The sequence below is a fragment of the Xenopus tropicalis genome, chromosome 1 (assembly GCF_000004195.4).
Source record: "Xenopus tropicalis strain Nigerian chromosome 1, UCB_Xtro_10.0, whole genome shotgun sequence".
NCBI classification, from domain to species: Eukaryota; Metazoa; Chordata; class Amphibia; order Anura; family Pipidae; genus Xenopus; species Xenopus tropicalis.
The window spans coordinates 58584611-58607379 of NC_030677.2; the positions used below are offsets into that span (position 1 = coordinate 58584611).

Sequence of the window (22769 nt, forward strand, 5' to 3'; positions counted from 1 at the left end):
TATTATAAAGAGGAAACTTAAAAGGACAAGCCACTGGACCATGAAGGAGTTAAAGGTGGCTGCAGCAGAGGCTCGGCCGGGCATCACCAGAGAAGATATTCGGCACCTGGTGATGTCTATAAATCGCAGACTTCAAGCAGTGATTGCATGCAAGGGATAGGTAACAAAGTACTAAGCATGACTGATTAAATATACCTACCATTACTTTGTCCCAAACATTATGGTGCCCTGAAATGAGAGGGACTATGTATAGAAAGTGTAGTAATTTCTACATGGTGAAACTGAAATGTATGCAAATAGCTTGAAAGTCTGGAATGTGCACTTTCATGATATCTGAATTGTTTGATTTAAAATATTGCACTAAGGAGCAGAGGGGTAAACCAAAAAATGTGTCTTTGTCCGAAACATTACGGAGGACACTGTATTTTGTAGTTCTAATAAGACCTGTGTCTTACTAGGCACATCCCTGTTGCAGTTATGCCGGTGTCTTATTGTAGTAGCTCAAAGGCACATGGAAAGGGGGCAACAGTTTCACATAAGGAGAACGATGCCATTTTGCAACAAAGAATGATTGCTTTTTACAGGAATTAGGAAGGTGCAATATTTTCCCTTACTAGACATGTAATAGCATATAGTGTATAATGATACTGGTGCTAGTCAGTAATCTTTAATGTATACAATGGATAGGCAGAACAAAGCAGTTTATTGATTTGGGGAGGGATCAAGTTTCCTTTTACTGGAACCAGAAAGGATATTTTTATTCCTTCTATTAAATAGAAAAGTACAAATAGATGCATGTGATATAGACAAACACTGCTTTTTGCTTTTAAGAATACCTAGAAGCCACAATTTGTTGAAAATGACAATATATCCTATAGTGTGGAAGTTCTTTCTGTACCTGTGTGGGTTTCTCCTTTTCCTCCCATTTTCCAATAACATACCAGCAGATTAACAGACTCCTAATGAAACAATCTTAGTTTGAAATATGTGAAAAGTGTGAAAGATAGGGAACTTTGACTTCAAGTTTCTCTCTTGGGCTACCAGTACCTTTTCCCTGCAGAATTGCGCATAGTGCATGGTATCTCTTTAAACTGCACATGCCACGGACAGCAGCTTTGGTTTCTTCTAGTTTGTTTAGAGCCTGTTCTTTGGTCAAGCCTTCCCGGTCACATTACACTCCTCCCCCTTCCAACCTCTTGTGCAATAGGAGTCTTAAAGTAAAGGTCCCCATACACCTTAAGATCCGCTCGCTTGGCGATGTCCCCGGTGGGCGATATCGGGAGAATCCAGGCTAATTCGATCGTTTGGCCCTGGGGCAGCTAGAATCGGCCCGTGTATGGGGACCTTAAGTTAAGAACCCCATGACCAACCTGCAGATCTAATGTCTGCATAAGAAAGGCTAATGGTGGCTTTAAAAGTACAGAATGAAGTTCAGTATGTTTTTTTTTTTTTCCAACCCTTGTAAACCCATTGCTTCATGGAACATTCAGGGCTGAGACTTGTAATAGTAAAGTTTAGCACGTGCAAACGTATTTTCAGTCATTATAGTACAACTTCCAGCTGATGACTTTATACCTTGCATAGGTGAACAATCTTTCTTACTACCTCATCTTGAAGCTTTTGCTCTGTTAACGGTTTATCATTTTCTACACTGACTGGTTCCTCTTACAATCATTCTGCCTCCACATGTATGGCCAACACTTACCTGCAGGGTGAGCCAGTAATAACTTCAGCGTGTCTTTGGCAAATAAAAGAAAATAACTCAAATAAACATTCAACTTTTAAAATTTCTATTAGGCAAAGGAATAAAACAAACTTTAATACTGTCCCTTTGACGTACAGCTTTAATTTCCAAGTGCACAATTGCATTTATGTACAGTGCAAATTTGCCCAGGTGTCGAGTAACCAAGCAACTATATCTGACCTGTTGATTGGTTGAGCTAACTTTTTTTTCCATTCGTCCAAATGTGCAACGTTAATGAATAAGCATTGTTTAAAATGTGCACAGCTGGTTCCCAACACTGCAAAAGATGCAGATACCCTTCGAGTAGGGCAGAGATTAAATGAGTAGTCTGTGAGCCAAATAAATCTGCTATTAAAACACAAGCTCATGTAGGTAAGCAATAACGACAGTTTATTGAAACTTCTAGTGGAGAGGATTCACTAGATCTGGAATAAAAGTACTTCCAAGAAGTACTGCAGCTTAACTGTGAATATAAAAGACTAAAAGGAAAAACAAAAACAAAAAAAATCGTACAAAAAGTAACAATATTAAAAAAAGTTTGCGTTTAATGAACCTGGCATTTTTTATGACTTATTAAATAAAACTGGAAAAGCTCAGCAGAGGTTTTGTTCAGGCTCATCAGAGCTACAGAAGAGGTGCACTGGTCTCCCTGGTGGCTCTGAGAAGGAGGAGGACTGGAAGCCTTCAGCTGTTACAATTAAACTGCAGTATTTTTACAAAGCAGGGGGCACCACTCAACACTGCAAGCCCCTCCAGCATAGCAGGGGTTAACAATGAAGCATTTATTATATACTATCAGATATGAAAAATATGCAGGAAGCCAAGGCTGGTACGGCAGCAGTAAAAAGTCTTTGCCCTTTTGCTTTATTCATACAGCATACCTACTGATGTAGCAAGGAACTGACTGAATAAAGGGATTTAAAAAAAGAGGGGGAAGAATGAAGCAAATGCACAGCTAACATCACACAAATATCCATGAATCTGTGCTTACATTTACTAGCCACAGCCAGTGACTCCAATTCCCAAAATCTATTTCAGCCCAAACAGGGGCCCTCCAGCAGTTAAACTATAAAAGGAGACCCCTGGCAGCCAGAGGGTGAAGGGACAGAAGTTGGATGCCCTTGAGCAGAGAACATTCCATTCAGAGAGGAAGGAAAAACAAGAGCAAAACAAAAACACACCATACAAACATGGAGCAAGGAGCAATCCCTAATAACCTGAGGGTGGTAAGGCCAATACACATTAAGAAAGAACAAGTTAGTCTCCCATGTACAACCACTAACTCATGTCTTTTAATGCAGCTGAATCATCCAGGAAAGAGATGTGTTCACAAAGGACTTCTGTACATCTGTCTAACTTCTCCAACTTCCCCACCCCCAGATAAAAACATTGCTGTTTATTTGAAGCCTTAGTTTCACCTATGTGTCTCTCTCACTACATCTCATTTTGTGCCTAGTATGCACACTCTGCAGGGCATTTTGCTTGACTCACTATTTTACACAGCATTGTCTTATATCACAATGCTAAACTGGATTAGAAAATTCAAAAGTTAATATGTGCTGCTGTTTAGGGAGCCATATTTTATTAAGCAACAGCAGAACAGCAGGGCACTGGATCTAAAGATCTCCTCTCTTTTCTTAAGAGTTGGTCACAAACATCAAGTAGTTGAGGTGCTGACAGCCCCCCCCAAAAGACTTTAAAAAAAACAAAAACAAAAAAAACTACCAATGTCCCATTTGCCAGTAAGTGTCTGACTCATACATCCTTCAAGTACATGCATGGCTCCAATGAATCCAGAGGCAGGAACATCCCATTCCATTAAGAGACAGATGAGATGGGATTATGGGGGGAGCCCATCTGAGTAAGTACTTTATCCAGCCATTGAAGTGGGCCATGAAGGTGAATCTCAATCCAGCAGGGGGTGCTTGTCACATCCTGGCGATGATATTCTGCACCCCAACCCTAGAGGAGAAAAACAGAAAAAAACCTCAGGGATGTGTTTACATAAATGCAAGTTACAGATTCTTGAAAATCTTCACAAAACCAAAAGAATAGGCTGCTAAACCTAAATGCCCTTAAATGTACATAATAGTTTTTAACCAAATAAATAATCAGTACATTTCTAAATCATCAAATTACAATGTACCATTTCCCTCTTAGCAATGTGTCTTTACAGGCAACTATGTCACTCAGGTATTTTAAAAGACAGCTAAATGTCTAGGGGAGCACCCATATATTTAATCAAAGTCTGACCCCAACCCGCAGGGCCATTCCGGCTATGAAGCAAGGTGAGAATGGTGCCTCAGGCGGCAGTGAGCAGCCAGTTACCCAGGAGTGGCAAAAAGCCGCCTCTGGTAACCTTAAGACCAGAACTTTCAAAACAGAAATTCAGGTATGCTAGTGTGATGATTCTGCCCCAGAACCGCTGACACTGAAGCGGTAAGGGTAAGCATCAGAAACGCCGCTGCTGACTCCTGCACGTACAGTGATGTCAAATACACTGGTCTGTACCCTCTTTGCCTAGACAATGTATTAGAGCTGCCTTTCAAACTAACCGACCTAATGCAGCGTGAAGAGGCGGATTGCCAAGAGAGATATAGTGAATATTAACTTGATTATTTCTCAAAAGGTACAGCTTTTTCAATTACATTATTTGAAAATGTCCTGTTTCCATGCAATATAGGTTATGGGACACAAGCCTCAGCTCCCTCACATACCCTCATGAGCAGAACCTTGACTCTCACCTTGACAAAACTCATCCGAATAGTGCACATCTTTGTCAGTTCATAGACCGTTTCAAAGCCATGGTTTACAGACTGGGCCAAAAGCTGAGCAAATTCTTGGTTGTTAAAAATCTTTAGACTGCAGCCACTGGGGATTTTACACACAGTTGTTGGATGGAAACCGTGGTGAAAGTTACAATTCCGGCTCTGAACAAAAATACTGCTGTCGCTTAAGCATTCGGCATAGACCTCACCCCCAACGTAGTATAAATGCACACCTGCAGTCAGAGAAAGGAAAGAAAGAATAAGTCACATGGTCTGCATAGCTCATTTTAAAATGAATGTACGAACACACAAACCAACATTCACATGTATGCCGCTGGCTAGCACTTGATGCGCCAATTTATTAATTACATTTTTAGTCTCTGCTGACACTGGAAAATGGTCAGTATGCTCCTGTGATTCCAAAACTTGATATCTTGTGTTATATGAATTTACCACAATGCAGTATAAATTACAATCCACTTGTTACAGACCACCAACCGCCCCCCCTCCCTTATCCTTATACACTATTCTTTATTGTTAAAGCCTGCTAATATGTGACCTATGCTAAACACGTATTGTCTTAAAATTAAAACAAAAATCTTTAACGAATCATGGGAGAAGATGCGAATAATTTAAGTAAATTAAGTTTGTGGCCAACTGTACATGCAGAACTGCTGGAGGATTGCTAATCATATTTGTGTTTATGGTTTATAACAGTAGTGATCTAGCAGAAAAGAAGATGGGGAGCAACTGGGAGCATCTTTGGAGGCACAGATCTTCCTTGATAATGGGGTTGTGGTTGCTTTGGGCTGGTACAGAAAAGAAAAGCAAGGTAGGGAACTAGAGACTGACCCTAATGGTAGGAGTCTACCACTTTGTTCAGAAGAGCTGTCGTGTTTGAAACAAACAGAACAAATGACTGCAGACAGAAGAAGCAGGGAGTATCCAATGCCTTTGGGTATTAGGGAGCGCGCTCACTAACAAGCAGGTCACACGAGTTCACAATTCCTGCAAGGATGAACAATTTTTTCAGATGTCTGCCACTGCTGTATTGTTGTATGTCTTGGTATTAAAGGCAAAAATGGAATTTTAGGATATTTTTCTACATATATAGGCACACCTTGCTTGTACCCAGAGTCATGGTTTCTGGACAGCAGATACCACATCTGTATTACATGCAAATACTTGTTAGGTTCCCCAGTAAAAGGCCAGAGCAATATACACCGATTACTCATAGTGTTAAAATGTTACCAAGAAAGCCATTTGCTGTAACTGAGGGGTCAGTATGACCTGACACAGACATTCCACAGTAATACTACTGACCAGTTCCTTGGAAACCTAAGGATAAGATGAAATCTGGGCAATGCCCACTAACTAGTGTATAAGGCAGAGGTAGGGAACCTATGGCTCGCGAGCCAGATGTGGCTCTTTTGATGGCTGCATCTGGCTCGCTGCGAAAAAAAATAACGGGGGCGTGGCCTGCGCTCAGCAGATAGAAGACGTGTTCTAAGCCTTAGAACACGTATTCTATCCGCCGAGCGCAGGCCACGCCCTCCTCTGCACCTAGGAAGATCACAGTTTATGATGAAAACACTGGAAATAAATAATTTTTACAGTTTCTGTTGAGTTTGGTGCTGAAATCCTGTAAATGTTGCTTTACCTGCACCCAGGCAAGCCAATACACTTTATATTGGGAGTGTTCCTGGTGGTTACCATATCTATATAATTTTATTATTACAATTTTTTATTTCAATATTTTGGCTTAACCACAATGGTTGCTTTACAGGCACTAGGGACATTTTTTTAGGTTAATATCCCACAAGGAGATTTGTTCTCTGCAATATTTAAAAGTGAGTTCCAGCAACAAGTCATTTGTCTTTTCCTAACTAGCGATTACTAGAGATTTCAACAACGGAGCATTCGGTTTCCTACAAGTCAGCGGGTTCATATTCCCCAGCATTTCCAATGGGAAAATTTGCAAACAATCGCAGCGACTTCCCACCCAATGGGTTTTCCTTTAAGCAATGTCAATATATTTGAATGGCAATGGTTTCTTTGTAAGATCGCTCAAAAAAGGGTCTCATAGTGAACTGGAGTGATATGCGTTTTGAAGTAGTATCGTCAGTTCAGGTACTGGAGATTAGTGTTGTTCTTTATCTAGAGACAAAACGAAGTACTAGTCGCTGGAACGCTTTTTAAAAATCGCAGCAACTTCTCTTCCCATGGGACATTAGCCTTAGGGAAATGTACCTCCCACAGTAAACCTGTGCTACTTTGGGCAACAAATGTCTCAAAAATACCTTACCCTTTACCTACCTTTGAATTGCTGCAAGTAAAACACATTCCTTACAGTGATCTGGCTTAATTGTGGGAAATGGCGTTCTTTTGCATTTTTACAGATTAAGCCGGATAACCACATGCAATCTGAATTTAAGTGACAGGGAAGGCATTTTTTGGAGATTTGTAACCCACAGTAAAACAAGTCTATCTCCCCTTTCCTTAAGCTCCAATCTTTGCCATGCCCACAGTGTGCATAGCGCGCCTGTACCTGGCACTGGTCCTCTAGTCATTTTTTTTATTATATACATTTGTCTTTTACACTTAGTTTTGTGCAGTTCCCTTTTAAGTCAGTGGGGCTGCTGCGGTGCAATGATTAGAGAATGATGGGAATGTATCAAACAGATTTAGTTTGTGATAAAACCAAACCTGCTGCTCTCATTCACCTACACATATACACTGCCTTCACGCAACAACACAAGCTTATTTATCAAAACTGGGCAAATTTACATCAGGCAGTAACTCACAGCAACCAATCAGTAACTGTTTTTAGCCAGCTCTAGTTAGAACAATTAAAGGAAAAAGAAATGTTATTTGTTTCCTTGGTATACAGCCCAGGTGCAACTTTGCTCACTGCTTGTATATAAGCCCCAATATTTTTAATGTGTTTTTAAGAGAATATGCAGCCCATTATGGAAATATTGGCAAGAATAAATATCCTTATCCTAAACTCAGCAAAATCATTCTCATAAGAACATTTTTAAATCTACTACTTTGCCATCGAAAGATGTAGCTCTGATCTAGAGTTTGTGCAGGACAAAGTCACTTGATACCATGGACTGTGACCACAAAAGTAGCATACAAGTATAATTATAGGTATTCTATTAACAGACTGTGTGCCTGTGGATTTGTGGAAGGTAAACACTCTCAGACTAATGATCATAATGTTACCATCAATTACCCATATTAAAATCATCAATAAGCTTAGATGTTGCATACCGTAAAGCTGGCCATACACGGGCAGATCCGCTCGCTTGGCGATGTCGCCAAGCGAGCGGATCTTCACCCGATATCCCCACCTACGGGTGGCGATATCGGGGAGGCATGTAGGTGAATTCGATTGTTTGGCCCTGGGGCCAAACGATCGAATTCTGCACGTGGCAATGGGGCAGTCGGTTCGGGGACCGCATCAACGAGCTGATGCGGTCCCCGACCCGATTGGATTTTCTAACCTGGCCAATTTCAGGCCAGATATCGGTCGGCCAGGCCCCTCGGTTCTGCCCCTACACGGGCCGATAAGCTGCCGAATCGGTCCAAGGGTTAAGGCTGCTGTGATGCACAAACAATGCAAAATGGGACGGGGGAGCACTATTTTCAAGCACAAGAAGGCAATCTCCTTCAAAGAATATAAGTGCATAGCACTCTCCAACAGGGAGACCTGCACCCAGGCCAATGCAGAGTCTCTTGGTGCAGACACAGGAGGGAGGAGACTCCAGCAGACTGGTTAAAGTCTCGGCCTATGTTTATACACAGGCTGAAATTCGCTCACTTCTGGCAGTAGCCAAAGCCACACAACCATTAAAATGGAAAAGGAAAGGTGAATTCGCCGAGTGTACCCGCATGCTAGGTTCCCCCTCCTCCCCAGTTAATCTAATGGTTAAATTTTTTCCCCAGCCTAGTACTCCTATTTGGTGGGGATTTAACAATCTGTTAAATTCCTATTCAAAGGGTAAACAATGATAGTTTCATTTTAAATAGTATTGAGGAAAAAAAAAATGTATGGATTAAATGAAAAATATGGCATCTTTCACTTTTGCCATAAGAGTTTGCAGAGATCTTTTAAGTTACCTCATATTTTCTTAAACCAAAACACTCAACAGGAGATGCAGGCCCAATACTAATAATTACCGAACAATTATCCACAGTACAAAAGAAGGCTGACATCTCCATAAAAAGTACAAAGTTTTGACATATAATTTTCAATAAAGACTAAAGGCGAAATGGATTAAAAATGAAAGTAATATGCAGTGGTCAACAAATGAAACAAAATTACCTTTCCCAATATGCCGCCTGGTGTTTTCAATGGTCGAGTTCCGGTTAACATTGGACAGAAGCCCAAGGCAAAATCTGTTCCTGTTGTTTGAAGGATCAGTGAAGCCATCCACCAACACACTTGTGGAGGAGGCATGGAAAGCTTCTCCCACACGATTGTTGAGCTCATAATAGACAATGGAGCACCAGTGTTTTGGCTCTTCATACGCAACAGCCTGTACATCTGCAAGAGAAATACCATTAGAATAACATATTCAAACAGTTCATCACCTTTTCACATCCTAGCTGAGTGCCCAATTACTGAGCAGCATATTCATTCACTGCTGAAAACATTCTTGGTAAAAGCAGCTATACTGGCACCTTAAGTGTTATATACATGTGGAAATGCACGTGTGTCGCTTTATTTTTCCAAACTCGCGCTAAGTTGCCTGCAGGAGGAAACTTAGGAAAAGGAAGCAGCGTGTAGGCCTTTCCATGGGCGATTCACTTTGTTGACGGTGAAAAGACATTTCGGAGAGATTAGTTGCCCACGGTAGCAGAGATATACTAATCTTTCAGCGGGGCATCAGCCTAGGGCAATGTCCCACAGGGAGATTAGATTATGCCATCCCACTGGCAATTCACTTTAATGCGATGGAAAGGTATTTTGGGGAGAGCAGTCACCAGTGGTAGCTAAGATTAAACTATGGACGACTCCCTGTGAACAAACAATTATTTGCCTTTGAAGTGGACTAATTGTCAACTGGCAACTGCACTAGTGCAAGTTAGCACCTATGTTTGTAAAGCTGGCCATACACGCACCGATAATATCGTACAAAACCTTGTTTCGTATGATATTCGGTGCGTGTATGGAAAGTCGACCGATATCGCAGGAGGCTGCTGATATCGGTTGACTCGCCGATCAGCCAGGTTTAAAGATTTTGATCGGGCGCCATAGAAGGCGCCTGAGCAAAATCTGCCGTCAGGCCTGAATCGGCAGAAGGAGGTAGAAATCCTATTGTTTCTACCTCCTTATCTCTGCCATTTCAGCCCTGAACGGTTAGTGGCTGATTGAACAATCTTTCGTGCGACCGATGACCGATTAGTGCGAAAGATCCCAAATCGCCACGTGTGTGGCCACCTTAAATAAATGGATGGTTTCCTAAAGAAGGATGCAACTTAAAAGGACATTAAAAAAAAGAGTTTGAAGTTCCCTGAATCGTGTTCCAGCATGGAAACTTGTCTGCTACATATAGTTAGTTACATAGTTACATAGGGTTGAAAAAAGACCAGAGTCCATCAAGTTCAACCCATCCAAGTAAACCCAGCACACACAACCCACACCTACCAATCTATACACTACGCTACAAACATGCACATGGTATCTGCCATCTATATAATGTATGATCAGAGAAATGTTTAAATCAGTTTATGTTTATATCAGTTTATGTTTTCATCTTATGTTATCTGATTTATTTATAGGAAGAGATTTTTGCAGCTCCCTGTGATTTTAATTTGGGGTCACTTTGCACTCCTGTCTGAATAAACACTTCACTCTAACCCTTTAGATGCCACTGGTCATTTATTCTACCAGGGGAGAGGATGAGAATGAGTAAACTCCTGAACTAGATAGACTGGGATTCTGGCCAATAAATGTTTTCATTTATTAGTATTTATTTGTATGCTGATTTTATTACGTTGTTTGTGAACACTTGAATTGTATGCAGTAAGTGTGCCTACAAGTCAGATTGGAAAGCCTTAAGTCTTAGAAGCATCTCAGTATTTTTATATGATAAAAAATATTATAAAACCGTTTCAGTGCTTTGAATGTCAGTGTAAAAATGTTAATTTTGGGTTAATTTAGGAAAAAGTCTTCTGCAAGGCCCTGTACATGCATGTATGTGCGTATATACTTTGCACATAAAAGCCCTGCTGTAGGGCAGCCATTGGCATCAGTTCTATATACGTCACTGGTATGAATGAGTTAAACACCATTACACTTGTTAAACTGCAATGTAGAGAAGCGAAAAATAATATCTTTAGTTAGATCTTCCCTCTCTCCACTCAGCTGGGCAGGATCTTGAAAATCAGTAGTGACAGCTGGCACCAACAGAGCCAAGGATCAAAGCCAAAGGAGGGCAAATTATCCATCCTGCAGCTACACAACTATCCGACAGGACTCCTTGCCAGCACAATTAAGCTGTGTCTCCTTGCTGTAAGAAAGGGTTACTTAACTATCACACATCACGGTACCAGTAACCATCCTACGGCTTTCTCAGCCTTCCAAAGAAACCCTGCCAGCTGGCAATTCTTATGGGATGAATCATCCTTCTCTCACAGATTTTTCACACAGCCTCCTTACGTTTGCTATAAGTCATGCAGAGCAGGTGCGATGTGTCTGTGTTCCCAGCACAGGCCAACAATAGAAATCACCCAACTTTACCGACAGGATGCAGCTTGTTATACGAAGTCTCCAAGGACTCACAAATCTTCTGCAGAATAGGCTGCTGAACAGTTGGAATGATATCCGCAATAACCTTTCTTCATAAGGACATTTCCCAAAATGTAAGCCACCCCAATTAAGGGGGCAATTACAGGGCTCACACAGGCTGAACACATCTAAATGGGAAACACACAAAAGTGCATCTGGGGAAGATCTGACCAGTACAAGACAATCCGTTCCTGTACAATGTTTCTTTCTTCCAGGAGAAGGAAAGTCAATCACTGGGAGAAATGCCAAATTATTATGTACCCTAACTATTATAATTGCTAATCTGAGACCAGGGGCTGGTGCTTCACTTAGCTTAAACTGCAGGGAGTGCCATACCGTTATTTTCTTTACTCTTTTGGGGAAGTGTGAATGCACAGCAGAAAACACCATCCTTTTACTTCTAAAGATGGGCACCCACAGGCCGATAAAAGCTGATAAGACTGCGTCAGCAGCAAATCAGCCTGTGTATAGGGACCTATGATGGGCCTACTTGACAGATATCTGGCTGAAATCAGACAGGTTTAAAAATCCTGTTGAGGCAAGGAGCACATTTGCGTCATTCATGTAGTCCTTGACTTAATGGCTTGCATCCAGCCAATGTGATTATTTCTTTGGCCCATCAATCCAATATCTCCCACCTTAAGCGGAGCATATCGGAGAAAAGATCTCATTTGGCATCTTCACCATGCGTGAAGATGTAAGCTTAAGTTGGGGTTTTTCCTGAAAAAGGAGCACTGGCCCAGGGCCTCAGGTTAGTTATTATAATCACGGGGGCTTAAAGATAACACTATGGTGCATCAAACGAACCGAAGACGTGTATTGCCAGAAATGTTTCAAAATACAATATACCAGAACAGATTAGTCTCAAACGCAATTAACTTCAGCTTGCCATATATCTACCAATATTGCTTGCCCACTCAGTCTGCAGACCTGATTTCCTGAAATTTAGTTTGGGGTCTTTTAGAACATGCCCATTTGCAGTAAAAGAAAATTTAAAGAAAATGGAAACAGTGCATCCCAGAAATGTGCCTTTATTAGAAGACCAACCCACCCCCCCCACCCCCCCATTTTTTTTTTTTTTTTTTTTAAATTAAGACCCTACTTTCTTATTAACTTACTAAAAATACAAGGTTGCTGGGTGGGACAAGCACTTACTGACACATTAGACCAAGGCCTTCTTCATACAATACATCAGCTTCAAATGACCTTTAGACCTTTAAAAGTCTCTGTTCTGTACTCTGTATAAAATGTCAAATGAACTAGCTATTGCAGCAAAAAACACATGACCAGCCATGAAATGCACAAATGTTTAATTGCCAGCGAAGAAAGGGAAGTAGCAAAACAAAGTCAGAAAAAAAAAAAAAAAAAAAACTGTTCCCACGGGAACAGAAAACATTTTTTGAATGTGCAAGAACATTAGAAATTTCACAACAAAAAACCCGAAATGACAATTTATAAAGGGAACACTGCTACCACCTGTTGTGAAATACAAGAATATAAAAAGAGACATCTTACATTTTACAACAGGGGGTACTTTTTTTTTTTTTTTTTTTTTTTAATAATGCAGTTTTCTGTGAGCCATATGATACCAATTACATCATTACACCCCAATTATGACATCGCTAATTATAATACATGCACACATAATCATGAATTAATACGATTAGGGAATGTTCTGAAGCTACTCAGTTTGTTATTGATTACCATTGCCAATAAGTAAAAGCTTTAGTTTACTGTCAAATGAGAGAAAGTCCATTTTCGAGTGATACATGCCAACCATTTGACAGCACAGGCTGGTAATTCCTGTTCACTTTCAACAGGTGGTGATTTTAAGCATTTTTGTTCCTGCAGAGCTTCACCACAATCGAAACTGCCCTGCCTGCTGTTACCCTAATGCAGTGAACTAACCTCATAACTGTTTGAAAAACCCACAACAAAAACCCACCACAGCCCTGAAAGAATACCAGGGTCACTTTAGCCAAGCCCATGAAACATGCCCTGTAATGTAGGGCATTAGCTAGGTATCAACTTCACCCCACCCCATTAATGCAACGTCCTAATGTCCCTGTAGGTGATGGCTACATTTTTTTACCTTTATATCCTATATATTCTCTGCGCTGTCAGATTTATCTAAGCACTATATATTGCCTGTTGTGGCCGCCATGTTATATATTTAAATTAAACATGGCGCCCCATAACCAAATGCGCCTGTGCAAACCTCCTTCCTCCCCCTATACACAAGCGCGACATACACTGCGCAAACACAGGCATTTGGAGGACGAGCGCTCCTGCTTTAAAAGTTGCAAGCGTGCTCACACACCCTGTAAAATGCGCATGCTCTTCCTCATAGCCTGTATAAATGGGCATGTCACTGGTCTTGGTGCCGAAGCGAGGCATTATGGGAACCTGGAATACACAGTTCAGCTTTTTTTTCTCCTGTGTTGCCTCAGATCTTCTGAACAGGTGAAATATGGGGAGACTTAAGGGCACTATTGAGATAACTGAAGGTATGCCTGCAGCTTGAGATTAACTCTTTACAAGCCTTTCCTTCTCCTTTAAGGGGGAAAATACAGGCTTCTAGTGATATATAGCACAAGCTATTTGAAGAAAAGCTGCAGCAAAGGGGCTAATTAACTTAAGCCAACGCTAGCATTATGCAGGGCTCCACAAGCTCCTAGAGACTTCTGACTGGAGAGGCCTTTGCATAGGAAGCAAACCTCTGTGGCTACCAAACCTGCAAAATCTTGAGATCACTGGCAGAGGATAATTTTTTTTTTTCATATATGGCTCATAAGGAAAAATTTGTAGAATTATTTTTCTGGATATTTTTTTTTTTCTACATGTTTAGTCCACCTTCAACTAAGCCATATAAAAATGTGTCCAATATAGGGCTTACCTGCTCTATTGATATCTTGTGGGATGTTCGGCACCATCATGTTTGTGTCCATTGGCTGAGAGTTGTCTTGCGTCATCTGATCCTCAGGGGGCATATAAGCTGGAGGAGGGGTGTCAGCTGCATATTGAACAAGGATATAAATAATTAGAAATGTAACTTTTGACTGTGCAGTAAAGTTTTCTTTAATAAAATGGAAGAGGAGTTGTTTTGGGCTCTTTGGATTTTTCTGTAGTGCTCACTACACTATACAGTTTGGTATAAATCAGCAGAAAATATGTTTTTTCACAATGTGAGATTAAATCATGTGAAATTAGTGAAGGAAATAAGTGACTTGCACTAAAGCAGGATGAATGGCCAGCTCTAAACACTCCATATTCCAAAGGGAAGCCACTTCCTCCCTATTTTAGCTAATGAGCCTGTGCCATTTCCAAGATCTATACCAGATTGCTTATGTACTGGCTGATTTCCTTTGTAAATCATAGTAGGACTCTGACTTAACGTTCTGCTGTCAGTTTTTTTTGAACATAGCATTTCCCACCAAACGGTTTGTAGCAGATAAAACTTTGCAATTATTGAAGTAACGTGGAACAATATTTAACCACTGATTGAACGAAGCACTAGATCGCAAAGATTAATGGAATTAAATACAGAACTCAGGGTGTTAAAATGTAAACCACAGCTAATGGAACCTTTAAAAGCATAAAATCTTACTTTACTGTTAACAGTATAAATGGATTTATTTGAATGTAAGCAGACACTATACTATAAGGCAGTGATCCCCAACCAGTGTTGCTCTCAGTGCCCCCAAACCAGGTGTTTTTTTTTTTTTTGTTTTTTTTTTTTTTTAAATTCCTGACTTGGTGGCAAGTTTTGGTTGAATAAAAAAAAAGATTTACTACAAAATAAAGCCCCCTGTAAGCTGATAGTGTGCATAGAGGCTGCCTTATAGCCAATCTTAGCTCTTTTTACTTTTTTACTTTTGTCTGTGGCTCACGAGTAAAGGTGGCCGTACACAGGCTGATTGTAGCTGCCAATATCGGTCCCTTAGGGCTCTGGCACACGGGGAGATTAGTCGCCCGCGACAAAACTCCCTGTTCGCGGGCGACTAATCTCCCCGAGTTGCCATGACCCGCCATCCCACCGGCGAACATGTAAGTCGCCGGCGGGATGGCACACGCGGCGGCGCGATTTCCCGAAATCGCCGAAAAAGACTCACGAGTCTTTTGTCGCGGGCGACTAATCTCCCCGTGTGCCAGAGCCCTTAGACCGATTCGGCAGCTTATCAGCCCGTGTAGGAGCAGCAACAACGGACATTGAAATTGGCCAGATACTGATCAGGCAGGTTAAAAGATTTAGTCAGATCTATGACCGCATCGGCTTGTTGATGCAGTCCCCAAACCGACTGCACTCATTGTCGGTTATAATCCGATCTAAATTAGCCTAAATTTGCCCAATATCGCCCACCCAAGCGGATCTTAATGTCTATGGCCACCTTAAGAAAGGTTGGGGATGCCTGCTATAAGGGGTTACAGCAACACAGTGATATTCCTCAGGGATAAACCAAATCACAAAGGGTTATTTACTATACCCCAAGGCACAAGTGCTAGGGGTGCCCCCTCTAGCTCACCTATGTGTCCGCCCCCCCAACCCTAATTACAGGGAGTGCTCTATACAAGGGACAAACAGCAATATAGATACGGCAGAACAGTGTGTAAAATGCAAATAAAACCGCATCTGACCATAAACTACTCTGGACCAACCCGCACTAGACCCAGCACACCATGTCTCTCCAATTTATATACTTGTGCCTGATCCACCTCATGCTGACATAAGTGGGGGCGGGGCAAGAAGCGCTGCCCTGGCACTAGTGGGGCTTTCAAAAGCACAGAAAGGTCTTGGGGCAATTGTGTGGTGGCAAATTCAGCTGGCGACCCACATCTAGGGGTAATTGGTCCACACTTGGGACCACCCTCACATTAATACTTTGCACACTGCATTCTGCATTGTAAATGACCCCTTCAGTGTCTCCCTTTACCATGGATCGGTCACTGTAATAGAGAAAAAAATATCCACCATCTGGAAACTTAAATATGTATTGCAAAAAATCCCTAAATATCTAAAACTATTTGGGGGGAAAAGAAGTCTGCAGTGCCACAATTCCTAAAAGACACAGACACACTGTGTAAAGACACAGACACACTTAAAGGGGTGTTTTTTTTTTGTAAAATTTAAGTCAACTTATAAAATGCTTTATTTCTAGCAACTTTGCAGCTTTTTTTTTTAAATAGTCTTTAAAATGGTGGTCACCACTGCCAGAAACTATTTCTCTGTAAGTCTACAATTTTATGGCTACTTTTTACTTATCATTCTATACAGGCCCCCTCATTCATATTCCCATCTCTCATTCAAACCACTACCTGTTTGCTAGGGTAAATAAAATGTTCGAAACCAGATATCTGCTGTAATATCAAACTGGAGAGCTGCTGAACAAAAAGTTAACTAAAGCCATAAAAAAAATATAAAAAAAAAAAAAAAGAGATTAAAAATTGTTTTAGAACATCAACGTCTACATCATACTAATAGTCAATTAAAAGGTAAACCGCCCATCTAATAACACAACACAAGGTCAATTCAGATAGTCCAAAGCTCTGTCAATTTTATACATAAATCTCCCTATCAGTTGGGATAAATATTTTAAATTTTCTCTTTCATAAATCCCTGATCATTCTTTAAACGTAAAGGACAAGCAAAGCTTAATTTTTCAAATTATCCTTTACTGAGGAGGACTTTTGCCCCTACTTAGAATGCAAAAGTAACTTTTATTGAAAGTGCTTATAATGGTCAGTGGCCTATTTTTCAAATAATTTGTTTTTCTTCTTAATCACAGCGGCCAGCATTCTCCTCAGGCAGGTGACAGATGGGGACAAATCTTCGTTGCCGCGGGGTGACTAATCTCCCCGCAATGCCATCCCAACGGCAAGAATGTAAGTCGCCAGTGGGATGGGCATACGTGTTGCTACAATTTCTGGAAATCACCCGAAGTTGCCTTGAGAGGAAACTTCAGGCGACTTCCGAAAATTGCAGCAATGCGACTTCCCGCTCAGTGGGTTTTAATTTCAGCGATTCCAATAGTTATGAATGGCAATGCTTTCTTTGTAAAATCACTCGAAAAATTGTCTCATAAGCGATTTGAAGTAGTATCGTCGGTTTAGGTACTGGCAGTTTATATTCTCCTTTATGTAGAGGCAAAATGAGCGACTTGTCACTGGAACTGTTTTTAGCAACTTATCTCTCTGTGGGACATTAGCCTTATGGTTTCTTTTGGTCGTTTTGTTACCTATGACATAAGACATGACTTGGTGTAGGAGTAGTAAGGCAGTAGGAGCTGCAGAAAAAAAAAACAAATGTATCAATAATCTCTCACCTCAGCCATAGCCAGTATTGCCGGACTGGTCCCAGAACTCTATCAATTGGCCATCATTTTTCAATAGATTGTAATAGATTACAATAAATTGCAAAACTCCAAAAGGAAAACTGCCGAAAACACATGTCCACAGTGTTTTAAGTAATTTGTGGTTTAAATCCAGTCATTTCCAAATATGGAAGCAACTTGATTAAAATCTGTTACCAAACGTGAGGGCATTAAAAGTGTATATGCAAATCACAGATACGGATATATACACTCACACACGTATACATATATAAATTTCTTCTTTTCTTATTTGTGGTTTCCAAATTTCTTTTCCTTTATTTTTTTAATTCCTATTAAAGTAAGTGGGCCCATAAACAGGTAACCACTTATAATCCCAGACTGCTGACTTGCAGAATACACATTCCATATAATTAACCCTAAACACCCGCTTCAGAAGGACAGTCAAGTTATCTACACGCCCCCACCACCACCAAAGTGATAGCAAAAAAAAATACACGATAAGCATTGTATTGTATAAGCTGTCTGAGGCAAAAGCCCAAAGTTCTATTTTTTTTTTTTTTTTGCTCATGAAGCAACTGCCTCCCACTGAAAGGTTTCACCCCTGTCTCTGTGTAGATACCACAGGCGGCATGTTTACAAAAGCACTGGTGTCTACTTGTAAGCCCCATTTTTGTGCGTAATTTAGAACGTGTAAGGGGATGCACTGGGAATGGAAGGTACGTCATAAAGTTCAGGCATTAAGTACAAGCTATAAATGGGGCATCGGGCAATTTTGTGCCCATTTCCATGCAAGCACTTGTGCTTGCTTATTTCTGGACATGTTAAATGAAAGCTTCTGTGACTTCCATTACGTATTATTCCATTTTGTGTTGTGGAAAAATACAGAGGATTTTTCCTTTAAGATTTCTAGAACTTAGCGTTCAATGTGTGTGCAAGCCATTACACAACAATAGATTGCTCCCAAAAGGATGCAGCTGCTAAGAGAGCAGGAAAGCTTAGCCTAGCATTTTCTTGTCTGGATCAGAGACAGGAATGTATCAAAAATATTGGTTTAAAAACCAGAAAAATGTTTGTTTTTTTTTTTTCTTTTTCTGAAATGATGCATGCAAGATTTTACAACGTTTCTGGTAGAAATACTAATGCTTGGCGCACCACTACAGTGGAAATTATAAGGATGATTTTATAAAGGCCAAATGATCTGGATGAGGGGGGCAATCATGAAAAGCACATAGTGTTGGAAAAGCAGCATGTGTCTAGATGTAACATACTAGGTATCGAGAGTAGTGCAACATTCGTGTACCCAAAAAGAAAAAAAAAAAATCAAAGGCTTCTTTGTAAGAGCTGGAAGGAGGTGGGAGGGGAGAGTTCAGCTATTGAACCACAATGCCTGCCTCTCATGTCCTCAAGTCTCCTGCAAGGACCAGAGAGCTCCAAACCAGATGGCTCTTTCAGTAAGCAGGCGGGCAGCAGGGGGGCCCTGAAGCGTGAATCGATGGCTTATAACTGCCACCTCCTTTGTTGGCTGAAGTATGGGGAATAACTGGCTTGGAGCTTTCATGTTAATGCTAAAACTTGAGAGATGTAATTATTTGTGTGTGAAATAGCAGCTCAGAAGGGAAGATAGGTTACATAGTAACACCTCCAAGGCCTTATGTGCATACCTTTGCCCGTTTACCTACACAAGAGACCCAAAAGCATTCAGGTCAGCTTGCAGGATTGCAATTATCACTGCACTTGCATTTCTACTGTATTTTTGTGCTCTTCATTTTCCCATATGTTCATGGCTTGGATTTTAATAAAATGAGATCATACAACGAAGTCAGCAAGAACCCTAAGGCAGGCTGGGAGCCAACAAAATCTCTAAGAGGGCCACATCTGGCCTGCAGGCATCCAGATGGACAGTTATTAGATACAAATGCAGTCATTACGGCACTAACCCCCATATGTAATAAGTACCTTTATGTGGCCATACATTATAAAAGTTTTGCAAGGTTGCAAAATAAGTACCTAATTTGGCAACCAACACACTGGGCTAAACTGGGCTGATAGGCCAACAACCCAGAGCAACCAGTAACATGTGCTTTTCAAACAGCTAACCAGTAAATTCTTCCTAGATAGAAACTTTCCATTTTAAGTACTAAGGTCCGCCCCCTGAAATTACACGATTCACAATGCACACAAACGAACCAAAACAAACAAAGGGCACACATACAGGTTAGGTCACATCAGACAATTAAGGAACAAAGTTCTGTCTTTTAGGGCTCTGGCACACGGGGAGATTAGTCGCCCGTGACAAATCTCCCTGTTCGCGGGCGACTAATCTCCCCGAGTTGCCATCACCTGCCATCCCACCGGCGAAAGTGTAAGTTGCCGGTGGGATGGCACACGCGGCGGCGCGATTTCAGCAAATCGCCGAAGTTGCCTCGCGAGGCTTTTTCGGCGATTTGCCAAAATCGCGCCACCGTGTGTGCCATCCCACAAAAAGTCTTTTGCACCCAAATTTTTAGTAAAACATCTATACCTGTTTTAAAATTAAAAAAATATGAGTGATCGATCATATATTGTCTGCCCTGCAGTCAAATAATTTCACTTTCCATTCTGCACTTCCTAGATGTCACGAAACACCTCATATTCCACGTTTCTACTCAAGCTCTATTACTGTGCCCAGATTTTGGGGGTACACAAAACCTGCCTTAATAAAAGAAGTTTTCCAAAAAAATGGTACCTGCCAGCTTGCTTTGAATGTGAATTCTAAGACTGAAAAAACAAAATGTAAATAATTTGTACAATGCAAGTATACTTTTATATTTTGCTCAACATAATAAAAAAGAATTTGAAATAATTTCTTAGGTTGGCAGGTCCCCTTTACTCACTTTTAACTCCTCCTCCTCAGACCAACACCAGTTCAGCTCTGCACAAACCTAGATGTTTATCTGGTATACTGCATCATCATCATCATCATCATCATCATCGACTGAAGGTGGCCACACACGGGACGATTCTAGCTGCCAATATCGGTCCCTTAGACCGACTCAGCAGCTTATCGGATCATTTGGGGGCACTATCGATCAGGCAGGTTTAAAAATTTAGTTGGATCGGGGACTGCATAGGCTTGTTGATGTGATCCGCGAACCGACTGCGCCTACACCCTTCATTCTAATTCGATCGTTTGGCCCCAGGGCCAAACGACAGAATTAGCCCAATACTTCCCACCCGTACATGGGGATATCGGGAGAAGATCTTAGCGACCTCGCCAAACGAGTGGATCTTAGCGTGTATGGCCACCTTTACATAGAGCCAAAAGATTGCACAACACTTTAGGCAAATTAGTAACAGGTTTATAGAGTGAAAATAGGATCTACTACTACTAAAACTACTACTAAAGGATTCTCTCTAAGCACTGGTTACATTTCAGCATTCTCTAACTAGTTTAGAATCTTGTGTACTAGGCATTTAAAGTCTAGGTAGTGACCCACTATGCTTCAATTCTCTATCCTGATCTGCACAAATCTAGCCATGTTTAACTCACATGGGACATTTGTTCAAATATGGCAGGTAGGTCGACTGGTGTAATGGTTTTTGAATACATGTAAGGGTAGTTTAGAGATTCTAGCTAAAAGCAAAACATTTACAATAACTCAAAGTCATACCTGGTATTTGGAAAGGGCTCCCAGGATCAGAGCTTGCCGGGGAGTGAGGGTAAGTACTGCTGCTTCCAGGTGAATTTGGGTAGCTGCTGTTGGGCGAGTGAGGGAACGGATGGCTGTTTGGCTGCTGGAAAGAGTCTGGAAAAGTAGCGTTGTGAGGCATATGTGGCTCACTTGGCTCCAAGTTTCGGAACTGCGCGAGGAGACTGTGTTGTGGGTTGTACTCGCTGTGCCGTGGAACAAGAACAGGCGGCAGGACTGACAAAAGATAAGAATACCTTTTAGTACCCAGGACAATAAAACAGTATATTACTTAAAACAAAAAAAATGAGTACTAGGCCAATTTTTGCACTTTGCTCCCTGTCCTGTGCTTAGCACCCATAGGTGTATTTACTTTTGGCTTTTAAAGTGCATATATGGGTAGTTTCACACAATATTGCTTCTGTAGTATTTTACCCACAGCTTAAGCACTGAGGGACTGGGAAGATGACACATGGTATTTGGAATTAGCGATAGACTGGTCACAAAGCAAAGCCACACCTCAGCAATATAAAGCTTCTTGGGGTTGTATGATATTTATAGATGAGTAAATGCTATGTCAAACAATTTCGATGTTTAAAACAAGGGAATGACAACATACAAGCCCATAAGCATTCCAGCAGTGACTAAATTTAGAATAAATAGGATATACTGAAGTGGAGGGAAATATGAGTGATTTGTTTTCAGACAGTAATTAGACTGTTTTCTGGTCTAATAAAAAGCTACAAGCCTCATCTAAAGTATAGATGCAGGGGTCATTTACTCACAAACTACTTCCAGCAGCTGTTCAACTTCTTTGTAGAGTATTCACAAGCACAATGGCATTTATGTATTTTTTTTTTTTTTTTTTTTAAATTAACAGGCACCTACCGTCCAGACTAATGTGTTCTGAGCTAACTCGTTGGTATGTGTGCTCTAGGCTTGATCTACAGCTGATGCCTTATGGCTGTGCCAATAGCCCCCTTTCATCCAATCCCCTCCAATGTGCAGAACTAGATGTTCTATATATACAAAAAATGCCTGGAAAATATATCATTTCGAAGTCTTAGCAGTGGCTAGTTCAACCTAAATTTGACATGAGAATGGAAAGATTTTGGAGGGGGAGCCTGAAAAAATCAGTGTAATTGCCTTTTAGGAGGATGTAAGCAGAAACCTAGACTTTGGGATGGCAGTGAATGCGATCTTGTATCAAATGCTATTAAAATATAAATACACAGGTGGTTACTGATTAAGGAAAACTGACCTGGAACATATTTGTACTAGGACAGAAAACTGGTTGAAGGATAGATTACAAAGAGTGGTGACCTCAGGGCTGTGGCACACAGGGAGATTAGTCGCCTGCGACAAATATCCCTTGTCGCGGGCGACTAATCTTCCCGAAAATGCCATCCCACCGGTGAGAATGTAAATCCACGGTGGGATGGCATACGTGGCGCCGCAATT

At 41.0% G+C, this 22769-nt stretch overlaps 1 protein-coding gene across 1 annotated transcript in view; it reads right to left on the reverse strand.

Annotated features, from left to right (window-relative positions):
* Positions 1-2117: 2117 nt before the first annotated feature.
* The window catches only part of smad1 (SMAD family member 1), a 43888-nt gene continuing 23236 nt past the window's right edge, over positions 2118-22769 (reverse strand). The window contains 5 exon segments of the mRNA NM_001007480.1: positions 2118-3706; positions 4489-4745; positions 8843-9064; positions 14208-14324; positions 21291-21545. Coding sequence (NP_001007481.1) covers positions 3563-3706; positions 4489-4745; positions 8843-9064; positions 14208-14324; positions 21291-21545 — 995 coding nt within the window. The 3' untranslated portion in view covers positions 2118-3562.